The sequence below is a fragment of the Semicossyphus pulcher genome, unplaced genomic scaffold, assembly GCF_022749685.1.
Source record: "Semicossyphus pulcher isolate SPU_LCO1_2020_fin unplaced genomic scaffold, fSemPul1.0.p SCAF_13, whole genome shotgun sequence".
In the NCBI taxonomy this organism is placed as follows: Eukaryota; Metazoa; Chordata; class Actinopteri; order Labriformes; family Labridae; genus Semicossyphus; species Semicossyphus pulcher.
Window position 1 is genome coordinate 17842865 of NW_027211637.1, and position 22789 is coordinate 17865653.

Genomic DNA, 22789 nt, shown 5'->3' on the forward strand with positions numbered 1-22789 from the left:
GTTCCGGGATTTCATTAAAGTGCATGATACAACGAGGCCTGTGAACAGGAACAAAAACGACTCTGATACTCCTGTCCCTTACCCATAGTGTGATAGAGATTACATGCATGGCCGAGGCACATTGCACTCCAACTACATGTCCAAGGATAGCCGTGCGAGTTTTAGCAATGACTCAGGTGTGTCTTGGGTGAGTTTTCCCTGCACAGGCCAAATCCAGACCCCACGATTAGATGATGTCAAGTCTGAAATGAAAAGAAGCTGAATCATCCCCGGGTGAAAGTGAATTTCCACAGACTTACACAAAAGAAACCAAAGTCGATGAAACTGGAAAGAAAGAATGAATAACAGCAGCTAGGTGTAAATTACGAGCAGCTGTGTGGTTTTTTTCCTCCACGCAGCACGTGCAAAGGGTAGGCACTAGGACCTGCAGTGAGCCGCACGGGGAGGGAGGGAGCAGCTGTGGGACTCCTCTACTAAACTTTTAGAACAATCCATTTCCCAAAGAGTGTGGGAGGGAGACAGACAGAAGTAGATGGCCCGAGACCTGGATTCACAGCTTTGAAAGCAGGAGCGGGATTTTGGGGAGTTTGGGATAATTCTGCCCTCGGCCTGGAGAGAGAGTGAGGTGGAATATAGCAGAGTTGATTTGGAAGTTGTCACCCAGTGGAGAGAGAAGGAGCATTAAGAGGGCGGTGAGTCCTATCTTGTTCTTTTAAAACTTTAATTAAACTTTGTGTTAATGCTTGAGGTGTGTGTGGGACAGAGAAATCAAGAAACAGTCTCTCTCAGAAGATTTACACTCAACTTTTCTCCTTACCTGTCATTAAGTGAAAGTGGAGCCTCTGAATTGAGACTGAGCAGCAGCAGCAGTCAGACCTCTGCTGCAGGGAGAAAACTCAAGTTGACTACCACGCGCAGGAGGTGGAGAGAAAAATTAAGCTGGGTTATGAATGTAAAGTTTGTTCTTTGAGTTTTCAGTCAGTTTCCGCAGTTTTCCAGGTGTACATGGATGGAGAATGAGAATGGAAGAGGGGGGAAGAAATAGAGACTAGAGGTGAGGATTAGGGGAAAAAGGGGTTCTCCAAACTTCAATGTGAACCAGTTCACTGTTCAAAACTCTCCTGGGACATCAGGTTACCTTCTTTCTCTCCCTCCCTCTCTCCTTTCTATCTCTCCGTCTCTCCCCCTCTTTTTCTATCTGTCTTTCTCTGCGCTCATGTTACACAACCCTTAAAGGACCTGTAGATTCTGATGAGCTCCAATGTCCAACATGAAGTTTGCAGCTGAGGTTATCCTTGTGTACGTCTGGGTGGGGCCTGGTGCTTGTGTGTGTGTGTGCAGCTGATCAATTCTTTAAACTTTTATGTATATTTGGGTGTTATTATGTGTGTATGTAAGCATGTGTGCTAAACACAGACCTCATGCCTGCCACTCCTACCAGGGAATTCCTTACAGGGCTTTGACAGGGGAGGAATGTCACCGCGGACCAACATTTACGCACACAAACAAACATCACACATAGAAGGCTTCAACAGGGGCCCCCAGTTGGTCAGCCGCGTTAGAACTTTATGTGCAGGTGTGTTTTTAACATAGTCTCTTTCCACATGATTGTGTGTGTACATCTGTGTTGGATAAGACAACGCATTGAAACTTTCAGCACAGGCCGGAGAGCGAAGCTCTCCAGAGAAATGTGCTCAGTTCTCCACAAAACTAAATTGTCTAAATTGTTTACGAGCTTCAGTTTTGCTGCCAGTGTGTGCCGTTGGGGAGCCAAGTGTGTTTTCATCACCTCTCTGTTGGTCCACAGAGGAAGTGGGAAGAGAAAGCTGCAGCGGCCCGGCTGTATATCATACATGACATCCCAACAGATACAGTCCATGTGGTTAATACTTGACGATTTAGATGATAACCTGTTAAACAAATAGATATGCAAACATTTATGTGTTGATACGCTTAATAAATTGATGTCCTGTGTCCTTAAAAGGCTTTGCACAGTCGAAGCATACAGTCCTTACCATGTAAGAAAACATCACTGTTCTGTCATTATCAGGCAGCTAGCAGCAAGCAACACCAACAACAGAGCGGCTATCACATTAAATATAGAGTATATATGCAGTAAATATAGTAAACTTACCACATGCATCTTGTCTCACACATGAAGGTGCACTTTCATGTCACATTTTTAGGGCATACCTACATGTGGCTTGGTTTGTAATTGCATTGTCTCCCGTCGCTTAAATATAATTAACAAAAAAAATTGTTTAACATTATTTTAAAATCACATTATTTTTAATGCTTTGATTTGAGTTTCAATGAAAGAAACCTGATACTTTATATATTCTTCAAACCAGCGAGTTGACCCAACAATACAGTTAAAAAAAGCTTTGTCATATAAACTACTGTATGTGTGTGTGTGGAGGGCAGATGGACAGTGCTGTTTTCCCCCCACAGACAAAGATGTCTGTGATTATTCATGACCCTCTCAGGTTTCCCTTTGAAGCTGAATTACAGCTTTCCCTATGTTAGCACCTGTGTGTGCATGAATGTATGTATGTGTGCGCGTGCATGTGTGTTTCTGACTGAGAGAAGAGAGAAGAAGGGAAAGACTATAGCTAACAATAGCTACATATAGTAATAAGTAGTTACTGTATGAAAAATATATCAAACTCAGTTATTATTGTGTTCGTGTAAACGAATGCCTTTCTATCGAGTTCACTTTACCCAATATCCATTGGTTATTTACACAAACAAAAATATGGAATTCTAGATCCAATTTATTTAAACTTTTTTTTCAAACTTCAACGTCTGTTTCTAAGTTATTGTTCATTAAATGTGTATGGCCAAAACGACCCACATTTACAGGTTAAAGTTAGGTCATTTTCTTTATTAAAAGTATATAACCATCCCACCAAAGTATGACATAGCTTCTGAGTTTTAAGTGGAAGTGCACCATTTATCAGCCATTACATCATTACCACTGCACCATTTTTAGCCAGCCTGGCTACGTGCTTGTCAGCTGAGTAACTGATGGATGCGTTTCCTTTTCGTTCTGTGTTTCGATGCGTTAATGGACTGAAATTATTCATCATGGGTCTCACAAATTATTGTTCTCCTATAATGGCAAAAATCTGGTAAATACAAGTTGTGCTATTCAACACATTTTTACTTGATGGCAGTTTTCCTACGTAGAGTTGTGAGATTGTGTCATCGTCCAAGCACGTATGCACATCTCTGAGAGTGTACTGACTCAGATTATGACAGGTCCAACCCCCCCCCTTCTTAGACACATAAAAGGATGTAAAAGTGTGAGCTGTCTAGACTGAAGATCGTTGTATAGAACACCTGTGCAGGGGAGAGGCTGTGACAGCACACCTGGGTTGTCAGTTTAACTGTGGCTACTTAACCTGAGGGCCCGACGCTGACCGCCCAACCCTTAAAGTCAGATTATAAACAACAAATATCCTAAAAACCAGGTTTGATTCTCTAAAGATATTAAATGGTCCTGCAGTTGTTTGTCTATTATCACTCTCAGAGGTGTATCGCACACATTGTCCGAACACCCTAACTTTAAAGCACTGTGCTGGATTCTGTGTGTCTTATTTTCCACTTTTGTAAACCTATTTTTATTGAACTTTTAGTCCTAGATTAACCATTAAAAGTAGTGTTAAACACCACTCACTTGCAGCATATGAGACCTCATGTCTACAGTGATTAGTAGTGATTGGATTTAGGGATGGGAATCACAGGGTAACTCACGATACGATACGCGATACGTAGCCCACAACAACAATAATATGACGATACAGCGATAATTGACAAGCCAATCACATAATGATACATCACGATATCTGATAAACATCTTTGGCTAATTAATTTCGGATCATGTTAAACTTATTCATGTCATAAGCGCCACTGCGAGGAGGTAGTTCACGCAGTGAGTCAAAATGAGCGCCATTTATTTTTTAATAAAAATATATATACTTAGTGTCAATACTTGTATTGCAAGTCAGGATGACCATAAACGTATATTGCCACATTAGATATTTTGTCCCACCCCTAATTGGAATTATGTGAAGTGATTTAATAGACATGTTAAAACACATAACTACTGATGCCCTGGAGAAAGTGGTTGGTATGGTAGATAACATACCACATAATGTAGTAATACTAGTGTTACTCGAAAATCTGGAAAAATGCCAGCTGGCATCAAAAACACTAATTAGGGGTTAGCGCGCACAGAAACATGATGTCTGATTATTTCATCCTATTGAGGTCTCATCTTAACAAAATAAAGTCCCATTTGTTTCTGAGCCGAGGCCCAAAAATTGTATCTTCGAGCACGTACTTTGCGTTAACCCATTACATTAGCAAAAGTGTCATAAGCTCCAAGAGCTCACCGAATGATAGAGAGGCTTTTTTTTTTACCTGAAATGTATTCATTTCAAAATAAAGCTAATGCGTTTTGCTGAAAAAAAAGGCTACAAAACAAAAGCACACATTTCATTTTTAGTCTTTACTTAGTTCCTGAATTAACACCGTAGAAGAACAAAACATACCGTTAAGGAGAAGAAAGAATCTTTCTCTCTGTCTGTGTTAAATGGTGTTAATGTTTGAACATCCAGAACAAAGCTTCCCTGTTTGGGGGAAAAAAGAGCAGATGATAATCCGTGGGTCAAAAACTAAACCCAGGCCCTGCTTTGGTTGTCTGAAGGGTCACTAGCGCTGCAGTCTGGCGCAGGTCAGAGCACAGAGGGGGGTAAGAACATCTGGTGTAAAGTGAACCAGCTGAAGTGTTCAGTGGGAGAGGTAAGAGGTCACAGTGTGGGCCTGGGGTGACGTCTGTGTTTTTGGAGGAAAACTGGAGGTCAGCGCAGGTCACTATCCTGAATCTTGTGGCACAGCAACAGAGAGCAAAGGGAAGAGTGAAGGATATGGAAACGTGAAGTCACCTCTAGAGTTTGTTTCTGCAGTAATTCTTGTTGACATTTCCTTTACAAACAACATCTCACAATGTTTAGGGAAAAAAAGAATTCAATGGAAATCAAGCTAACTTTGTTTGACAATTGTAACTTTCAAGGTTTGGACAGGATTGTTGTCAGACTTGAGCTGGATTGTTTTGCACCTTTTTTCCCCATGTGGACCTGGTTTTAAGCCCCTTCACACAGCACTGGATCAAGCATAATACACTCCTGTGTTTGGACTATTCCATACATTGAAAAGTGAATCCAGGTCTGTTAATGCAAGTCGGCCTTTGTGTTTGACTGTTGAAGATCTGATTTCGACAGGTGCTCGATCAAAGGGTGTAATGTTTGCCTGTGACTGCGTGTTTCTGTTTCAATGTCTGTGCACATGCGCGTGTGTGCGCTGTATATGCTTTAAGAATGACATCTAAATGTGCAGACATGCCTGCTCATTCCACATTAAATGCCTCTATGACTTTCAGCTATGGCTGTCTCTTATGCATGTTCACGCAGCCCAAACACACAGTAGCTGATAAATCACTGAATTACCCGGGCTTTTCTTACTGCAAGAATAACAATGTTGAGTTCTTAATCTGTTGATTTAGTGCAAGCCTGATGTTTTGAATTTACCGCAACTCCTTTTTTATGTGCGTGTGTACACATTTGGATTGATGTGATGACACCGTCTCACTCTCACTTTTCTTTCCCTTTATCCCGATTGGGAGGCTTGTCTGGACATGAACCTCTCCCTCGTTGCCATAAACAGAGCAAGAAAACTTTTGAAATTGTCAAGGCCTAAACATTTAAAAAGCATTTGCTCTCAACGGGATTTTTTCGGCCAGAAAATATGTTTATTACAACTTCTTCCAAATTGAGAGGCAAAAATTTTACTTTATTAAAATAATTTAAGAGATACAACCCACCAATGTTGGAATGTGGTTCGTACATTGGTCTGAGTACGTGTGTGTGTATGTATACGTGTCTGTGTTGGATACTCATCAAACACTTAAACACGCCTTAGCCCCAAGGATACAAGTGAAGCCACTTATTATGCACTTATTCGGATTATGTTGATTGGGGAATGCACAGTATGCAGGAAGATGAGCCACTGGCCGCAACAGATTGGCCTCCTACACAATGAGCAGAAATTTATGAGTAATTCTTGTTGTAGTTGTTTCAGTCAGACCAGTCTGTCACCAAGTTTTTCTTTTAGTTCAAACTTCAGGACTGATGGTTTGTGATGAGAACTTTTGATAAAGATGCTGCCTTAGGAGGCAATTTCTCTTTCCTGGATTCTCTGTTAAGCCTGCGCATTAGGCTCCACAGTAAATATTAATTCATCTAAATCCTCGCTGCAGGTCACATAAACACACACACACACAAACACGCAGACGTGCTGGAAAGTAGCCACTCTTATCTTTTCACCATAGCTCTGCTCACACTCTGAACATGGCATGCTGCTAACAGACAGAGGATGGGCCTGGGAGGTCCCACACAGACAGGTGGTTGACATCAGCCACAGAGGGGAAAAAAGAGGGAGAGGAGGAAGATATGGACTGAGGGAGGTGGATGACAGAAAGACGTGGAGACCACACAGAACAGAAAATGGCCGGGTCAAGTCTTTAGTGAGAGGGGTGAGATGGTAATAAAAAAAAAAACAGTGGGCGCGACGACAGCATCGCATTTTTAAACTCTTTGGAGGTTTAAGTACAGTTCTGACAAGGCCAGCTATAACAGTACAGCGGTCTGTTTTATATGGTTAAACAAAGAAGACAGCTGAAACCTTGTTCGGTACACTTTTAATTAGAGTTGTTCCATTATGGATACCTGTTCTGATATCCGCATAACATACTGCCTAAAATGCAGGTATTAGGTATATCAGGTATTGGCGAATAGTGTACCAATTCCGATACCATAACGCATTAGCCCTCCCCCAAAAAATCAACAGGTTTCAGGTTAATTATTATGTGATGGTATCAAACAACAACATCGCAATGTAGTGGAGAGTGTAATGTTAGTCATGGCTACTAAATCAGTGTCTATCCTGATGGTATCTGAGGGATTCTCTGTATTGGTCAACACATGGTGGTATTTGAATCTGTACCAGGGAAGGAAAACATGGTATGGGAACATCCATACTTTAAATCTTGACTGAGAGCAGCACAAAATGTATGGTCTAACCAATAGTTGTTGCAATATTCTGGTATCAGCTAATCAAACAGCATGGATAAAAAAACAAATCAAACAAAATTAGGATTTAAGGTTAGTTGAAACATGGCGGCAGGATGTCGTTATGTGAGTGAGGTCTTCTCCTATTTTGGTTCAGTCCTAGAGTGAGATCTTCATGTCCACATGCTTCAGAGCTGCCACACTGGCTGGTTGACCTTTAACCCAAAAGACGTTCAACAAATTTGATCCATATGACACCATTTCAAAATGGAAGGCCTGGCTCAATGCTCGCTAATAGTCAGAGAACTTTAGCTGTTCTGTAACAGCCACTCAAATGCTGTCCACACCTTTATGTCACTTTGATTACTTCATCATAATATGCCTCAAAAAAGGGACTTGCCCAGTACCTTTTTCTTATTGATTAGCTCTTCCTCCAAGATACCCATACGAAGTGGACAATATTTATAAGCTTACCGTGAAGCACAAACAGTTTTATTACAGTGTACCAGTTGGAACAATAAGGGAATACCAATCATGCATATTCCAATGTCTGACGCATCATATACCCAGTTTGCTTCTATGGGCCCACACCCATGCTTATGGCGTCAGGCAAGAGTGTAGCACCAATGAAAAACTTGGGTTTCTGAGTGAGCCGGTCTGTCTCTATACGCCCACGTGTCGCTCTGTTCTGTAGCAAATTTACCTGGGTGACTCATTCACGATCGCTCCTCTGCTGTTTTGTTTGCAACTGCATGTAGTCAAAGTGTCACATGCAAATCCATACGCTTGATTTCTTTGAGGGTACGATCTGTAAACGGCGCATTCAGAGTGGAGATATCAGAATGTAAGATGAGTCAAATCACGCTCAAGATGATGAACTGGATGACTCATACCAACATTAGTCATTGATCTTAATCAGAAGCACTGCTGAGATTTATTTATGTGTTTTAGGCAATAAAGTTGAACTCCCCTGGATGATCAGTATCAACATGAAAATAAACCTCTGCTTGGACAACAGACATCCTTTTGAAGGCCTGTGGTCAATGCCCTAGGAGTAAATAATCATGAGCTACAACAATGACATTTAGTTTTTTGCCTTGTCTTTGTCTGTGAACGCTGTTGTGAAGAAAGACATAATTGGGAAAGTCTTGTGTGTCTCCTGATCCCCAACTATTTGCAACTCCCTGTAGTCTTCAATCCTCCTCCCTACTTCCTTGTCCTTGAATTCCTCTTTGTTTCCTTCTCTGCTCCCCTACAACCTTATCCTTCCTTGCCCTGCTTCTTCCTTTCACATGCTCCTTTATGTTCTGGATTCCCAGGACATCTCATTGCCCATCCATACCCCACCCTCCATTACTTGCCTCTCCTCGTCCCTTGATGTCCAATCCCTCCCTCTCCATCCCTCCATCTAGATCTCTCTCCGTGGCCAGACAGACATTTTTGTCTCTGGTCCTCCTCCTCTCAATGCTTCTCTGTGGGATCATAGATTCTCACAAGGAAGGGGGAGTTACAACTACGTCCATGCCAAAAGATTAACCACTTGTCATGAGAAGATTGTTGAATGTCAAGGTCATAAAAACTAGGGGTCTGGAAAACATGTTCATCATTGTGTTCATCCTGCCTTAAAGGCCTGGAGGACCGGCCTCCCACGTGTGCTGGTCCAGTGCAGGGAGAGGCTGGGTTGCCTGGGGAAGGGCCAAGTCACAGAGAGGGGTTGAATAGGGAGACACAAACTTTAAATAACAAAGGCACGGTGTTCTGGTTGTGGTTTTGCCTCATTGCCAAAAGAACCTCATGTCTTGAGTTTTGCAGGGGTCCAAGACAGCAGGCAGAGTTCATTAAGAGGACATTAAGCAACATCACAGCAATGAAATTCATTGACTTTGAGGGCCATTTTAAAGTAGACATTCAAATCAACTCACAGCAGTTGTGTCAGAAAAGTGCTCGGATGTGTTCACGTTAATGTCTACAATTAGAAAGTGTTAAACTTTAACCTGAGCAGCACTGACTTTTGGAGGTACAGACAATCTTGGTTGACCAATGCTTGAATTGCAAGACAAACCAATCAAAACTGAACACTTGTGTTTCTGAATTTCAGGAACTGTGCAAGAACACACCTGCCTCTTTATCGAACCAGACAAAAGACTTGGCAAAACATCACCTTGCAGATGTAGGTACCATGTTTGAAAGCCTGAAACAGAGCCATCTACTGCTAACAACATTTGCATGGTAGTTGATGTGATGATGTTTGGTACATTGGGGAGTTGTGGAGCAGTAAATGCTGCCACTAACAACATGGAACACAGAAAAAGACCCTTGCTCTGCCACTGTAATGGGGTGAAATATGTCAAGCCAATTGTATCTGAAGATCTAAAGGAACAGGCTCTTTCATGTTGCCATAGTGTCTTAACTACACACATTCAGTTCTCTTTCCCATTATAGTACAACTTTGAGCACACCTTTTCAGGAACATCCCCAGAAACCTTTGTAGTGCATTACATACTGTAACATATCAAGTATCGAATTTTCTGAAAAATGCAAGTAACCATATTAATAAACAAAAAACTCCCAGAGATATTTGTTGGTGTACAAAGAGCAGCATTGTTTCACTTTACAGTTTCTATTTGCCACTCATCCCGTTTTCCTCTAAATGCAATTACCACTGAAAGTTTGCTCTCAGCTAAAAATGTTGTGTACTTTGGATTTCCTTCAAAAAACACCACAAGGATTCAATCTTTCTATTATGATGAATCATTGTTCCACTTACTGTAAGACAATGTGTGACAACAAGGGAAAGTCTGAGGTTACACTGTAGTCACATCTCTGCTTTGTCTCAGGGTTGCCCTTGCACGTAAAAAGACAACTCTGGAACAAATATTGTGCTAAGAGTTGACGCCAAGTATTTACCACATGTGGCGTTATGTGTAGCTGAAGATGTGTGCAATGTCAGCTGAAAACAGATAAAATTATGTTCTTTGGGGCTGAGAGATGCAGTGAACGCCAAACTTAAGGCCTGTGGTTCCTGGAACTGTGTTCTTTAATCTTAGATGGGAACGTGTGACTTGTCTATGACAAAGGGCTGTCCATCAAAGAGAAAGAAGACACAACGATGACAAGGAGACTTCAAATTCCCATGTACTAATTGTCTGAAAGGTGCCGAGGATTAAAATTAATGACAAGGTATTTACATTTGGCTACGATGCCTGGCAATCTCTCCCCTCTTGACTCAACACATTAACATCTACTTTTCTTGTAGAAGCCAAAGTGGAGCCATATGTAGACGCAGGTCCAACTGTTTTAATTATCCCAGTTCCAAGGCAAATTCCTTCCACAATGAATTGAAGTCCTATTGTCTGTGTTTTTGGCATTTCTGTAGAGAAATCCCATTACAGCTTCTGAAGCAGTAGCCAATTATTTGTATCCTGCATAACAAAACAATAAACAAACAAAAACACAGACTAGGTTAGAGATTGCCAAGTTGGAAAAGAGACAGGACAATCATTTCCCCAGTGCGAGGGCTTATGGACATGATCAGAAAATGGTTGTGTAATTTTCCTACAACACGAGGAACTGATAAAGGATCCACCAGAGCAGCCTTCTGCACCTGCACACATTTGCTTGCAAAGTGTTGAAATCTGCTTTCACTCTAAGATACAGAAATGACCATGTACCAAGGAAGTTACCCGTTGATTTGAACCGTGAGAAAGGACAAACATGAGGTTAGATTCATGGTGCAGAAAGGGAGAACTTGGATCAGTGAAATCAGACTGACAGACAGAAAGACAGAACCAGAGAAAGTCACAAAACTGCAGAATGAACAAATTGGCTATTTGCCAAAGTCTGTTCCCGTTTTAGTATCCACACCTTTGCTCCCTGCTCCCCTGATATTCTCAAGATACCCTGAACAGATACAAAAGCTTATTCATTATCCCAGCTGATGAATACAAACTCCAGTATAAAATGATGGTTTGTGCTGTACATTAGGGCTACGAGCATTGAGATTTTCGTAGTCCAGTAGTTGTCATAAATTTAAGTCGACTTTCTGACTAGTAGTTGCAGTTTTTTTTATTTTAAAATCTTTTGTACTTTTTGGGACATTGTAAAATGATTTGTTTTAGGGCTGAAAAATAATGTTTCAAGTTACAACAATTCAGAGAAATCGACGCCAAAAGCATATTACTAAACCTTTGAGAAATAACTTTTACAAGCGCACATCTGAAGCTAGCCGCCCGATAACGACAACGCTAACGGCTAAGTGGTAAGAATTCTAAAAAAGCTCAGAAAAACCAACAAAGTGACTGAACATTTAATTTAACACGGCATAACATTGTCTCGAGAGAGCATTGGCCCTCTGAACCATAGTGGAGAAACTGATTGTTAAGTTGGACGAATCGGTTGGCTCTAGCCTGGCTTGGAACTGCTGACTAGCTAATTATCAAACCTGTGAAGACGTTGTGGTAAAGTGGCATAAAACTGTTACTTTATTCACTTTCTGCTGACTACTGTAACTTAACAACCAATGGAAAACATGCGGTTCACCATGTGTGTTGTACATCCTAGTACTTTTCTTGAAGACGCACCGGGGAGAGAGACACTTCCGAGTCACATGGATATGTTACCCAAAAGGCATTTCACTTAAAGGGAATGTCTTGGATGGTTAAACTACACGCAGATCAAATAAAGGCTCAGACCAGAGAGAAGGTGCAGCTACTGGATGGAGTTCAAGGGCCTTTTTCCTACCACTAAACAGATGAAAACTTTGTGGGCTAAGAATATTATCATCCACTAAAGTTTGGTTTAGCCATATTAAATCCTAAAAGGCGCCAATCATGCATATACCTTCTTCGTATCTGCACTCTCACTTCTTTGTACCAAGTCTTGATTGGTTTTATTAGAGGTATGTTTGTTTAAATTGCTTTCCCATAAAACCTGAGAGCACAGGTATTTTCAGAGGTCTTGTTGGCATTGCTTCACTGAGCTGTGAAGCGATTAGTGACCGAGTGTAGTTCCTGCCAGTATCAGCCAACTACTGCATGAAAGTGGTCCGTCTTGGAAATGCATATACCTGCCTGTCGTGGACTCCAGGCATATTTTATTGCTGCACCCAATGAACCCATCATGATAATACAAGCTGATTTCAAGAACTGCACACACACGTTCTTTTCTTCCATATTGTAGCAGTCGGTCAGTTCATGCCATAAACGTACAGTAAATGTCCTTTTGTTCTGCATCTCTTGCATCATTTGTCATCGCCCCGAGGAGTCAAGTGCTTTAACAGGTTGTGTGTGTCTGTCAGTTTGACGCTGCCTGTCTCGCTCTTCCTGTGTCTCGAGGCCGGAGCAGCACCGTTTACTTTTTGAAGTATCCCTGATGTACAACAGGTGCCTTTGTTCCCTCAGCAAATGTCTTTTAAACATGAAGACGAGGGGAGAGGACAGGCCAGGAGCGGATCTCTCTCATCTCTGGTACTCAAATTACAACTTTCTCATATTCGCTTTTAGTTTTACCCCCGGCCTGAAACCAAAGTGTTAGCAGATTGAAAAACAAAGGCACAGAATAGCGACACTTATGACTAATCAGTTATTTTCAAGAGTAGCTAAAGCAGTATTTGCCATGTTTTGTTGTCGACCCTTGCCGTGTATCCCATATACAAGACATTGTAAGCGTTTCCAAGAATAGCGAGATCACTGACAGCCTCTCAAGAACATTTGGAGAGTGCAGCTTCATTGTGCTTTTAACGTCTACTGCATGACATCAGTTTGCGTGACAAAAACTTGATTCATGGCAGAATCTTGGCTGTTGTATTTGTTTCCCATGGCGGCTTGTCTATACTGTGACGAGGAGATTGTCTTCCTGTAGATGAGAAGCTGCGATTAGTACAAACGCGACAGTGACAGAACGAGAAATGGAGGCCTTGTTGTCGTAAATACGGCTCTGTTAAATAAAAGGCATCTAAAGCACAATTGAATGCTGCTGCGAGACTAACTGAAGAGCTATTATCCGATTAAACCTTCACCAAAAGTAAGAATTATTTGGTCCTTAAAGACAGATGCTTAAGAGTCATCCAGATTGTCAACCATTGATTAACAAGCATTAAGCACCGTTTTTAAAAAGGAAATATTTCACAACTAAATGGCTCTCACATTTGGAAGTGTATAAAAGAGAAAAGCGAGCACGTCGACCTGGCAGTCCACCCTCATGATAATTATTTCCAGTAGATGACAGCAGGAGGAACTGCACTACACTGACATGATGAGAGACGCAGAAAAACTGTTTACCTTCCTCTGCATCACCCTCTCTCCGGCTCTTTTCTCTCCATCTCTGCAGCTGTCAGTCTCTCCCTCTCACCCGTTCATAATCTGGCTCTGCTGTCGTCACCGCGCGAGAGAGGTGTGTGTTTGTTTTTGAGGTGTTGACACGGCGCTCTCGCACATCTTTTAACAAGGACTCGTATCTAATGACTAATGTGTTGCACAGATAGGAACAAACGCCGTGCTGGATGTAAACTAACCTCCGTCTGATGGCAGGAAACGCTCTCTCGAGCTGCACACGTTTTGGCCCACCTGCCTTGCCAGTCAACACGCTTCACTGCAACCACATGCAGAAATTTGGCAGCTTGCAGCTACCAGATTCCGATCAGTTTAGCATCTTGTACGCTGGCAGACTAAAAGAGAATGTGTTACAGGCTAACACTTCCAGTAAATGTGTTGCATGGCTCCGCTGCCTTGGGCTAAGCAATTAGTCTCCGTCTGAAGTGTTTAACTCTCATGCTGCCTAATGATTGGCTTCCCAGGTCACAACCTCAGCAGCTGCGTGACTTGTGTCTTCGTTCCACATCCTTTCATCACCTTTGGCAATCTCGTTTAACCAGGTAGTGCCATGTGGTGCCATGAACGCTCCTGCCAACTGAAAGGGATGGTTGAGTCAACAGAAAACGTCTTGATTTACAGTTTGGCAAAGACGTCGACTTCGCCTTCTGTGAGAGGGAACCTCTTTAGAGCATCCACATGAGGCTGATTTACAAAGTCTGCTCTCATAAACATCCTCCTTGGTGCAAACTGTACGAGGCATGAATCATAATAGCAAATAGGATCACTGCTTTGTTTATCCCAGAGTGTATTAATACAGTATGTTGAGTGTTTGAAAATTTGAACCATACTGCAGCTGTCATTTCTGTGGTGTTTGCTGTAACTGTTTTGGAATACCTTTGTCATTGTTTGGCTGGCACATGAGAGCAGGACTGTCTCCGATTCTGCTGGGCATCTCCCATGTGTGTTTGTGTACTTTGATTTTTCCGCCTGGATACTAAAGAGGAAAGCAGCTCACTGTCTGACCTGTGCATGTCAAAGCGCAGGGAGCCTCACACAGCACTTCCTGTCTTATCAGTACCATATGGATCCCCACAGGTTGATATAGGACATATGCAAGCATGTAAAATCCATTGGTACATTTCACCTAGCATTTTTTTTGCTCCAAGCCCAGTCAGTAACCCCAAACTGTGGCAGATGTGTTTTATCTTTCCAGTGAGCCTAGTGCGCGATTGTGAAGCAGTGCATGGTTTTGTTTACAACACAAACAAACAGCATTGGGAGCAGATCCAAACACTTTTCACTGAACACTTCAAACTTCCATATGCGTGCATTCGCGAGGGGGTTGGCAGGATCACCAGACAGATTCTGATCCAGTGCTGAAGTAATCCGGTAAATCAGAGGTGCTCTGTAAACTGCCCTGACCCCTGTGCTCCCGCACCGCAGTGTTTACGCTGGCTCCACTGGCATTAAACACTAGCCACATATTTTTACCATTAGGATCCTCCCGTCTCTCCCTCGGCCATGTAAATAGTGCGCTGCCCGTCAGCCGGGATCAATCAACTCGCTGCCTGTTTGGACCAGCTCCATGTGCGTGTGTGCATGATATCAGCAGCAGGTCAGTTTCTCTGAAGTCTCAGACAATAGTTCATCTCCAAGATTGGTTGATTGTTTTACAGATGCAATGCCAAACTGACCCTGCGGCAGCAGCTGTATTGATGTAAATGCTCAAATACAACTATGTTGAAGTATTTCAATACATGCTTCAGTCCTGCAGATTTTACTTTGGTAAAAGTGCATATGATTTTAGCAGTTTTAGACTCACAGAACATTATAACATTGGATTATTATTACATGAAAATACATATAATCAGAATCAGAAATACTTTATTAAACCCTGGGGGGAAATATATTAGCAGCATTTAACATTGTTGCTGTGTGAAGATATTACTTTAGACCTTTTTGGGTCATTTACATAACATATTTTAAAGCTCATAATTATATTTTTACACGATCAAAAACCTAAGTCTTAAAAAAAAAAAAAATTAACAAGTGACAATAGGTAATATAAACATTGTGGAGTAAAAAGGTAGATAAAAGAAGTATAAATAGAATTAAATAGAAGCTCCTAAAAATGAGGGATGCCACTTTTTTTCAAACAAGTACTTTAATTCTGGTACTTGCAGACACCAAGTACCGATATGAGTACTTAATAATATAGTTACAGTTCTCATAATGACTTTGAAAAGATGTTTCATTTTCATCAGATATTCCTAACTTTGACTGTAACAAAGTAAATAGATAGAATGATGCAACTGTTGCTGACATTTTAACATTCAACTTTGCTTCTCCGCCTACCTGCTTAACCAACGGGAGGCTAACGTCAAGCCGTAAAGTGCTATTCGGGTGCGGTACTCATCGTAGTTTTCCGAGTACAAGTACTTCAGCTCCGATACTGGTATCGGTATCAGTACATCCCAACTCTCCACATAGACAGATAAGTACAAAAATGTGGTTCAAAAACTCTCATGCATCCAAGCTGCCTTTCTTATGGAAACAGGCCCAGTGACGTTTTGATATTTCTCAGCTGCTTGACCCTCTCTGTCTGTGAATGCTGGTCTATGCAGCACATGCAGGCAACACTGCCCTCTTCTGGTTATTATGTGCCACACAGGGGGGGATTTCATTTATCAAGAAGATGTGTGTGCCGTACAAGATTAAATACAACCTTCATAATGTTTCAGCTTTGCAAACAGGACCATGAATCACTTCCTAAGCTTTCTAAACACCAATCCAGGATGCTGCACCCATCACAACAAAGTTATATTTAAAGTGTTAAGCTCAACATTAACAACATGAAATTTCCACACCGTAGCAGCCAACCAAGACAGGTTTAACAGAACATTGAAGATAAGTCTAAAATACTGACACGCCAGTTTCAACTCAACCTCGGTGACCTTTTGAATGTTTGTGTGGGAGGAAGGGTGTATACACGCAACAGGCATCCAAGCATTTACCTTTCATAAAAACAACCTCACATCACATGCAGTCTTACATGCTCATGTGTCAAAGAAAGACACCTTTTGCACATGTATGCACATCCCGTAATAATGATGCATGCTCGAGTGGTTGTGTTCAAATAAAAAAAAAAATATATGTAACATCTAATGAGGTGTGAAATGCCGCACATTCCAATGTATGGCAAGCCTGAGCTCTAAGAGATAAACATGGTGAGTGTGTGTGTGCGCTTTGCATGAGATAAGGGGAGATAATAGTAAATTGTGTACGTCTGTGAGAGCAGAGGTGGTCCGATGGGAGAGATTAACGCTTTCCAGCGCTTGGTGAAACTGCAAAGTATGAAAGTCTGATGAGGATGACTAGATATGTCCAGCTTTATTTCATATTACACCAACTTATCTTCACACCTGCAATTCTTTAGGCTTTGCATTTTTGTTGTGAGAGGATGTCTCGCTGTATTTTTTATGTTTCACAGACAACATTGTCTTCGTAAAAGCATGTGTAATAGGCTCATTATATGGGTGTGACCCAGATACAATAAACTCATTGTGCGTTCATGACAAATGAAGCTGTTGTGTAGTTTTTATTGGCCACATAGACGTGTCCTTTCCGTCAGTTAAACTTCAGTCTTGAACTGTATTGACAGGCATTCATTAAACCAACGGTATTATTTACTTTAAACAGTGAATATGACTTTGTTGTGAATCCATGTGTTAATGTAAAGTATTTTGCTTGCATGTGTGTTTCAGAGCTGTGGTTCAGGGGGTCCAGATGGCAGGCATGAGGGGCCCGGCCTGCACTGGAGTCTGGCTCTAGAGTCCACAGGGGCTCCCACTTCAACTGGACACATTCCACAGGTACACATAAACACTCGGTACAGCAACATGCAAAGCAAGACACACAGAGTACCAAAGATGTTCCTGTGATGGTGGTAATGGACAAAACATTTGTTACACAACCTTAAGTGTGTGAAAATACTTCTTGAATATTCAGTGAATCTGACAATGTTCTCCAAATTTAGCACTTAGCTTTTAAAGTCAGTTCAATCAGAGGATTTGACCGGTTATAGCAAAGGGTTAAAGTTTGCGTTTGCAAAACAACAAAACAAAACTTTAGCTCCATGCATGCTTTAAAAGTTTTAAATAAACATTCGGAACCAACTAAATGAATTCCACACAGAGTGCAAAGCAACAGCATGTAACTCAATTATATTAAATAACTACCACATGAACATATGGTATTATACTTATCTAAAATGCACCTTGACTGTCTAGAAATGCATGTTGCTTTATGCAATGCAGGCCTCCACTCCTCGCTTCAAGGTAGCCAAAATAGCAATGAGCAGTGGTTTAGCAATTGATTCCATTATAACATGAACAACCATGTAACATGTTAGTGACCAGATAAATACTGAAGGCCTACATAAAGGGAGTAAACCAAACTGCTAGAGGAAAATATGTCCAGACCATGCAGGAGCGTGATAATGCTATCTTTTTAGCAAGCACCTGTAGTAGTAATGCAATGTAATGCACATATTCACGTACAAAACCCATATTCAGCAGCAAATTAAACAGCCAGTTGCACAACATCACCTCAAAGGATGCACCAACCATTATGACAATAATTAATCCAAATTGACTCAGCACAGCAGCAAGACTACAGCAAGAAATAACCAACTAGGCAGCCACAGCTAATTAGCAATGCCAATAAGTTAGCAAAGAACTAATTAGCAAGTCATTTCAGTGCAGTTAGCAAACAGACTGTAGCCTATTCGGCCAAATATGTGACGTCAATTGTCATGTAATGAAAGCTCAAGCAGCACAGCAGCGGATACTAACCTTAGACCCCGGCATAAAGATGAGTAGAATCCCGGTGAGTCCTCTGATAGAGTTGTTGCCATAAGACATGAAAAACAGGAGAACTCTGCTTCTGTCTTGCATTGGAAGTGTTGGCTTTTTGGCACTTTTTTAACAGCTTTTCAACAGCTGGTTCCCGCGGGGATTGAGCAACAAAAGACTTGCACCTGCACTGTTTATTACTTTAATTAAATAATCCAGAATGAGAAACAGACTTTACACGGTGAGAGCGTTAGCGTAAACCGAAGAGCGACAGGTTATAATTTCCGCGCTATGCACCTGCGTAAATATGATTGGACGTGACTAATCACATGGCTGTGAATGTGCCAATCATTGTTGAGCAAAATGGAAACAGCTGAATCCAATCAGGAATACAATTGCGACCTTACATTGTGCTACATTGAGTGAGAAATGCCCATCTCAGGTTTCCAGAGTTTAAAGAAATGCTGTCAGATAGCTTATTCTTTTATGTGTGAGTTAAAAAGTTAAAAAACCAATCCTCTAGTTTAAACGGGCATATTTGAATTTTTGTTCTAAACCTATTGGTCTTCTTTCCTCATAAAACTTTTTTTTTCAATCTGTTTGCAGTTTCAAAAACAATCTTAACAGTATGTATACCTTAAACAAGCATGACATGCCTTAACTTTACTTCTTGTGTTGGGCTCAGGACGTGTGCCCATGAGGTCGTCACCACTGGTCCTGCTCCTCCTGATCGGCGTCCAGGCTGTACTGAACATGTCAGGTGGATTGGCCTGGAGCGCCGGGGCGGCCAACCACAGAGTAGGACAGCAGACGGCAGCCAATCACAGAGCAGGACAGCATCAGACAGCAGCAAGGGACCACCTTTCTGAACATCATTCTTCACATGAGCATCGTAGGAGCAGCCACCACAGGACCAAGAAGCCCCATCGGGCAGCTTCACACACCCAGGATATGAGCCCTGTTGTTGGGCACTCTACATCGGATTACCCCCCTGACCCCTCCATCCCCGTGGTGGACCCAAAGCTCTTCTCTAAGAGACGTTACCGCTCCTCGCCCCGTGTTGTCTTCAGCGAGGTGGAACCATCCCATGACGCCCTGGAGGGTGAGGGCTATGACATTGACGGGGTGAGGGGAGTGAGGGTAAGGCGCAGGGCAGGATCGCACACCATGCACCGAGGAGAGTACTCTGTGTGTGACAGCATAAATACCTGGGTGGGCAACCTGACACGAGCCACAGACATAGCTGGGAACGAGGTGACAGTGCTGCCCAATGTTACAATCAACAACGTGGTGAAGAAACAGTTCTTCTATGAGACAACCTGCCGGTCCCCCACAGACAGAGGCTCCGGGATCGCAAACGGGGGAAGGTCGGGGGGACGAGGGGGCAAACAGGGCTCCAAAACTGGCAACTCAGGCTGTTTGGGCATCGACAGCCGCCGCTGGAACTCCTACTGCACCAACACACACATATTCGTAAGCGCCCTGACCATCTACAAGGAACGGACAGCCTGGCGTTTCATCCGCATTAATGCCGCGTGCGTGTGCGTTCTCAGCCGGAAGTCCTGGGCCGGACGACTGGGGCACTGACCCCTGACCACTGAACTCTGAACCCAGCACACACATTTCTACAAAAACAGCCACTGCAGCTTTATTGCCAATACTGTAATCCTCCTCCCCAACTCCAAACACAAACAAACTGACCATTCAATCAACACACACATACGCACACACACACAAACAGCTTCATCAATCCAACCCTTGGCCCCCCTGACCCTACCTCAGTCCGAGAAGTTCTGGTTGTTTTAAGTTATGAGGACTGCATGTCATATTTATGGTTTATACAGTCAAATATGAAAGTATATACAGTATGTGTATATATACAAAATGAATTCAAGCTTTTAATGTTGTTGTTGTTATTGTTGTTGTGTTGTTCATGCTGTTATTTATTAAACACCTCAGTACTTGCCTGGTTTCTTGTGTCAGTTTGAGACAACGTTACAGTCCAGATTTTGGTTTTAAAAAAGCCCTATTTTAAAGTTTTTATATTTATTAAGAGCACCAGGTATTGAAAAACCCAAATGAATTATCATTCGGCTTCGCTCTGTCTTCTTTAGCTACCAGCAGCTCGCTGTTGGTTTATATGACCGGCAAATTTGATGTTTTGGGTCGGTCTCACCGCCCAACTCGACTTTGTATTCAACTGAAAAAGGCATGGTAGTGTATGTTACCTTCACAGCACTAAAAACAGACAATGTTAGCTTTTAGCTTAGCATTTAGCTGCGAAAGAATCACTTATTTTCCAAATGTTTTGTGATAAGATCAACTGAATTAGAGTGGAGAGTCAGTTGTGGACATTTATCTGTTGGCCAGAGACACAACTCCAAATAAATGCTGATGCTCCTCCTTGTTAGCACGTTACAGTTTGCTAACAAGCACTCCATAGTAAGTTTATGAGGTGATAATATGTGATTGTGTTTACTGCCTACAAGTGGCGAGAAATCTATTAATGCAAGATTTGTAAGGATTATGCAGTAATTGTGCTCTAAACAGGTAAGAGCTCCATTTGGGGTCCCAAAGTCAATACAAGATAGGGGACAGGAGCCAGATGTAGAGCAGGACTGACTTCAGACAAACGCAGCACAGACCGACCGGCCATTCCTCTCATACCTGTGCATCCATTGGCCAGGATTTTTCCAGGCTGCAGGAATGTCGTTCACACCACGAAGGCCTGAGAATCCAGCTCTGAACTGTATACACACACAGACAAAGATAGATTGCCTGTTTTGTTTTGCAGCAGTGTGGCTGAACTCCTCCCACTGTCACCTTGCAGACACAGCTGTGGGTCATGCCTTTGCGTCTTACAAAGGAAACATCAAAATACAACAAAATACGAATATGACAAAACCGGTCATAATGAGCTGATCTGTTCTCATCAGTTGGGTTGATTTTATTCTTTATATGTTCATATAGCTCCAGAGAAAATATTCAATAGAGGTCCTCAGTGTCTCTTAGGACGTTGTCAGCTTTGTTAGGCTGGTTGTGTTTCATTAGAGCCATCACAGACTTCCAAAAAAGATTATGCAATGGCAGAATTTTGTTAAAACATGCCACCCTCTTGTGGTAAAGCTGAAAACTATCCATGATAAATGTTGGGGCCAAATGAACAGGAGCGGTAATGGAGAGCTGTTACAGAAAGTTGATTTCTTCACCTTTCCTCACATCCTCACCCTCCCCGGGTGCCAGGCTGCGCTCTCACCTTCAATACTTCTGCTGCTGCTTCACAGATCATACACCATGTTATTCAGCTCTGCATGTGTTGCCAGGAAACCTCATCGCGGCAAGGCCACATGTTTAAAAGGTTTTTTCAAGAGGTGAAAGGAAGTGTGGTTTGTTAACTGATTCCCTTTTACTCTCAGCTTTGCTGCTGTAGCTGCGACTCAATAGGAGACGGTTAGCAGCATTTAAAGAGAGAAAGACGGAGCTGAGTTCTAGCTGCAAAATGGGCACCTTCACAAGAGACATGAGACAGCCAATGCATTATTTATTCTCATAAATGTATCCTTTTTTATAAGCAATTTCCAAGTCAGGTATGCAAACATGGACCTGCATAAATACAATTAATATATAGCACTCAAAAGCTGTGTCAAAGCACCTTAAAATCAACTTACTACTCATTTGTACATATCTAAAACCCTACTTCTACATCTTCCAATACATAAATTAATAACACTGCTTCTCAGACCTCTTTCCCTGAAAACATATTAGTGCAGGTTTTCAGTGTGACCAGTAGATGGTGCTATAATGCCACTGATAGAAGTCTCTTTCACTGCTAGTCTGTTCGATGATGTCAGACGCGATCACCAAGTTGTATGATCACAGATTAATTCATATTATTGTCAAAAACCACAAAAGCATAAAATATCTAATCAAAATGTTACACTCTGGTTACAGCTTAATTGACCTCTTGACCTCTGCATCCAACCGATATCAAAGTCTGCCATCAATAATGACCTCAGAGCAGAGGAAAAGCTCCAGGCCGTGACCCAAACATGGGTGTAGCAGAACAACAGCTATTACTGATCCCACCCAGTTATAAAGGAAAGAGAAAGCAGGGACTCTTATTTTGAAAATACTTACCAACACAACTATGTTAGTATCTGTTGGCTGAAAGAACAGAGCCACTGCACACGCCATGGATGGATCTGTTACGTATCATGCTGGGATGTATATAATGTTATGACCTGCACGCATTTTTCTACTTCAAATGTTTGGACACACGTAACAGCTGAGCCACCAGCAGCCCCCGATAACCGACAAGCTGGGACACAGTGGCCTTTTCCCAGTCTTATCAGCCTTTCCTCTTTTGGCACTACTCTGGTTAGTGTCCAAACTAAACCATGTTGTTTTCTCTGAGTCCTCAACTATTCCCTCATGAGTCCCACGGTACAAACTTAGTTGCTCTGAGAGTTTTTCATGGATCATTCCAGGACAGACA

General features: G+C 42.1%; 1 protein-coding gene across 1 annotated transcript; it reads left to right on the top strand.

Moving 5' to 3' along the window:
* The first annotated feature begins 523 nt into the window (after positions 1–523).
* ngfa (nerve growth factor a (beta polypeptide)) lies at positions 524–20164 on the top strand. The gene is made up of 3 exons (XM_069660707.1): positions 524–692; positions 17206–17313; positions 18980–20164. The coding sequence occupies exon 3, from the start codon at positions 18991–18993 to the stop codon at positions 19879–19881; it is 891 nt and encodes a 296-aa protein (XP_069516808.1). The 5' UTR covers positions 524–692; positions 17206–17313; positions 18980–18990; the 3' UTR covers positions 19882–20164.
* Positions 20165–22789: the final 2625 nt, after the last annotated feature.

Excerpts from the sequence above, each read along its gene's own strand:
- ngfa (XM_069660707.1), top strand. The coding sequence starts at position 18,991 with ATGAGGTCGTCACCACTGGTCCTGCTCCTCCTGATCGGCGTCCAGGCT.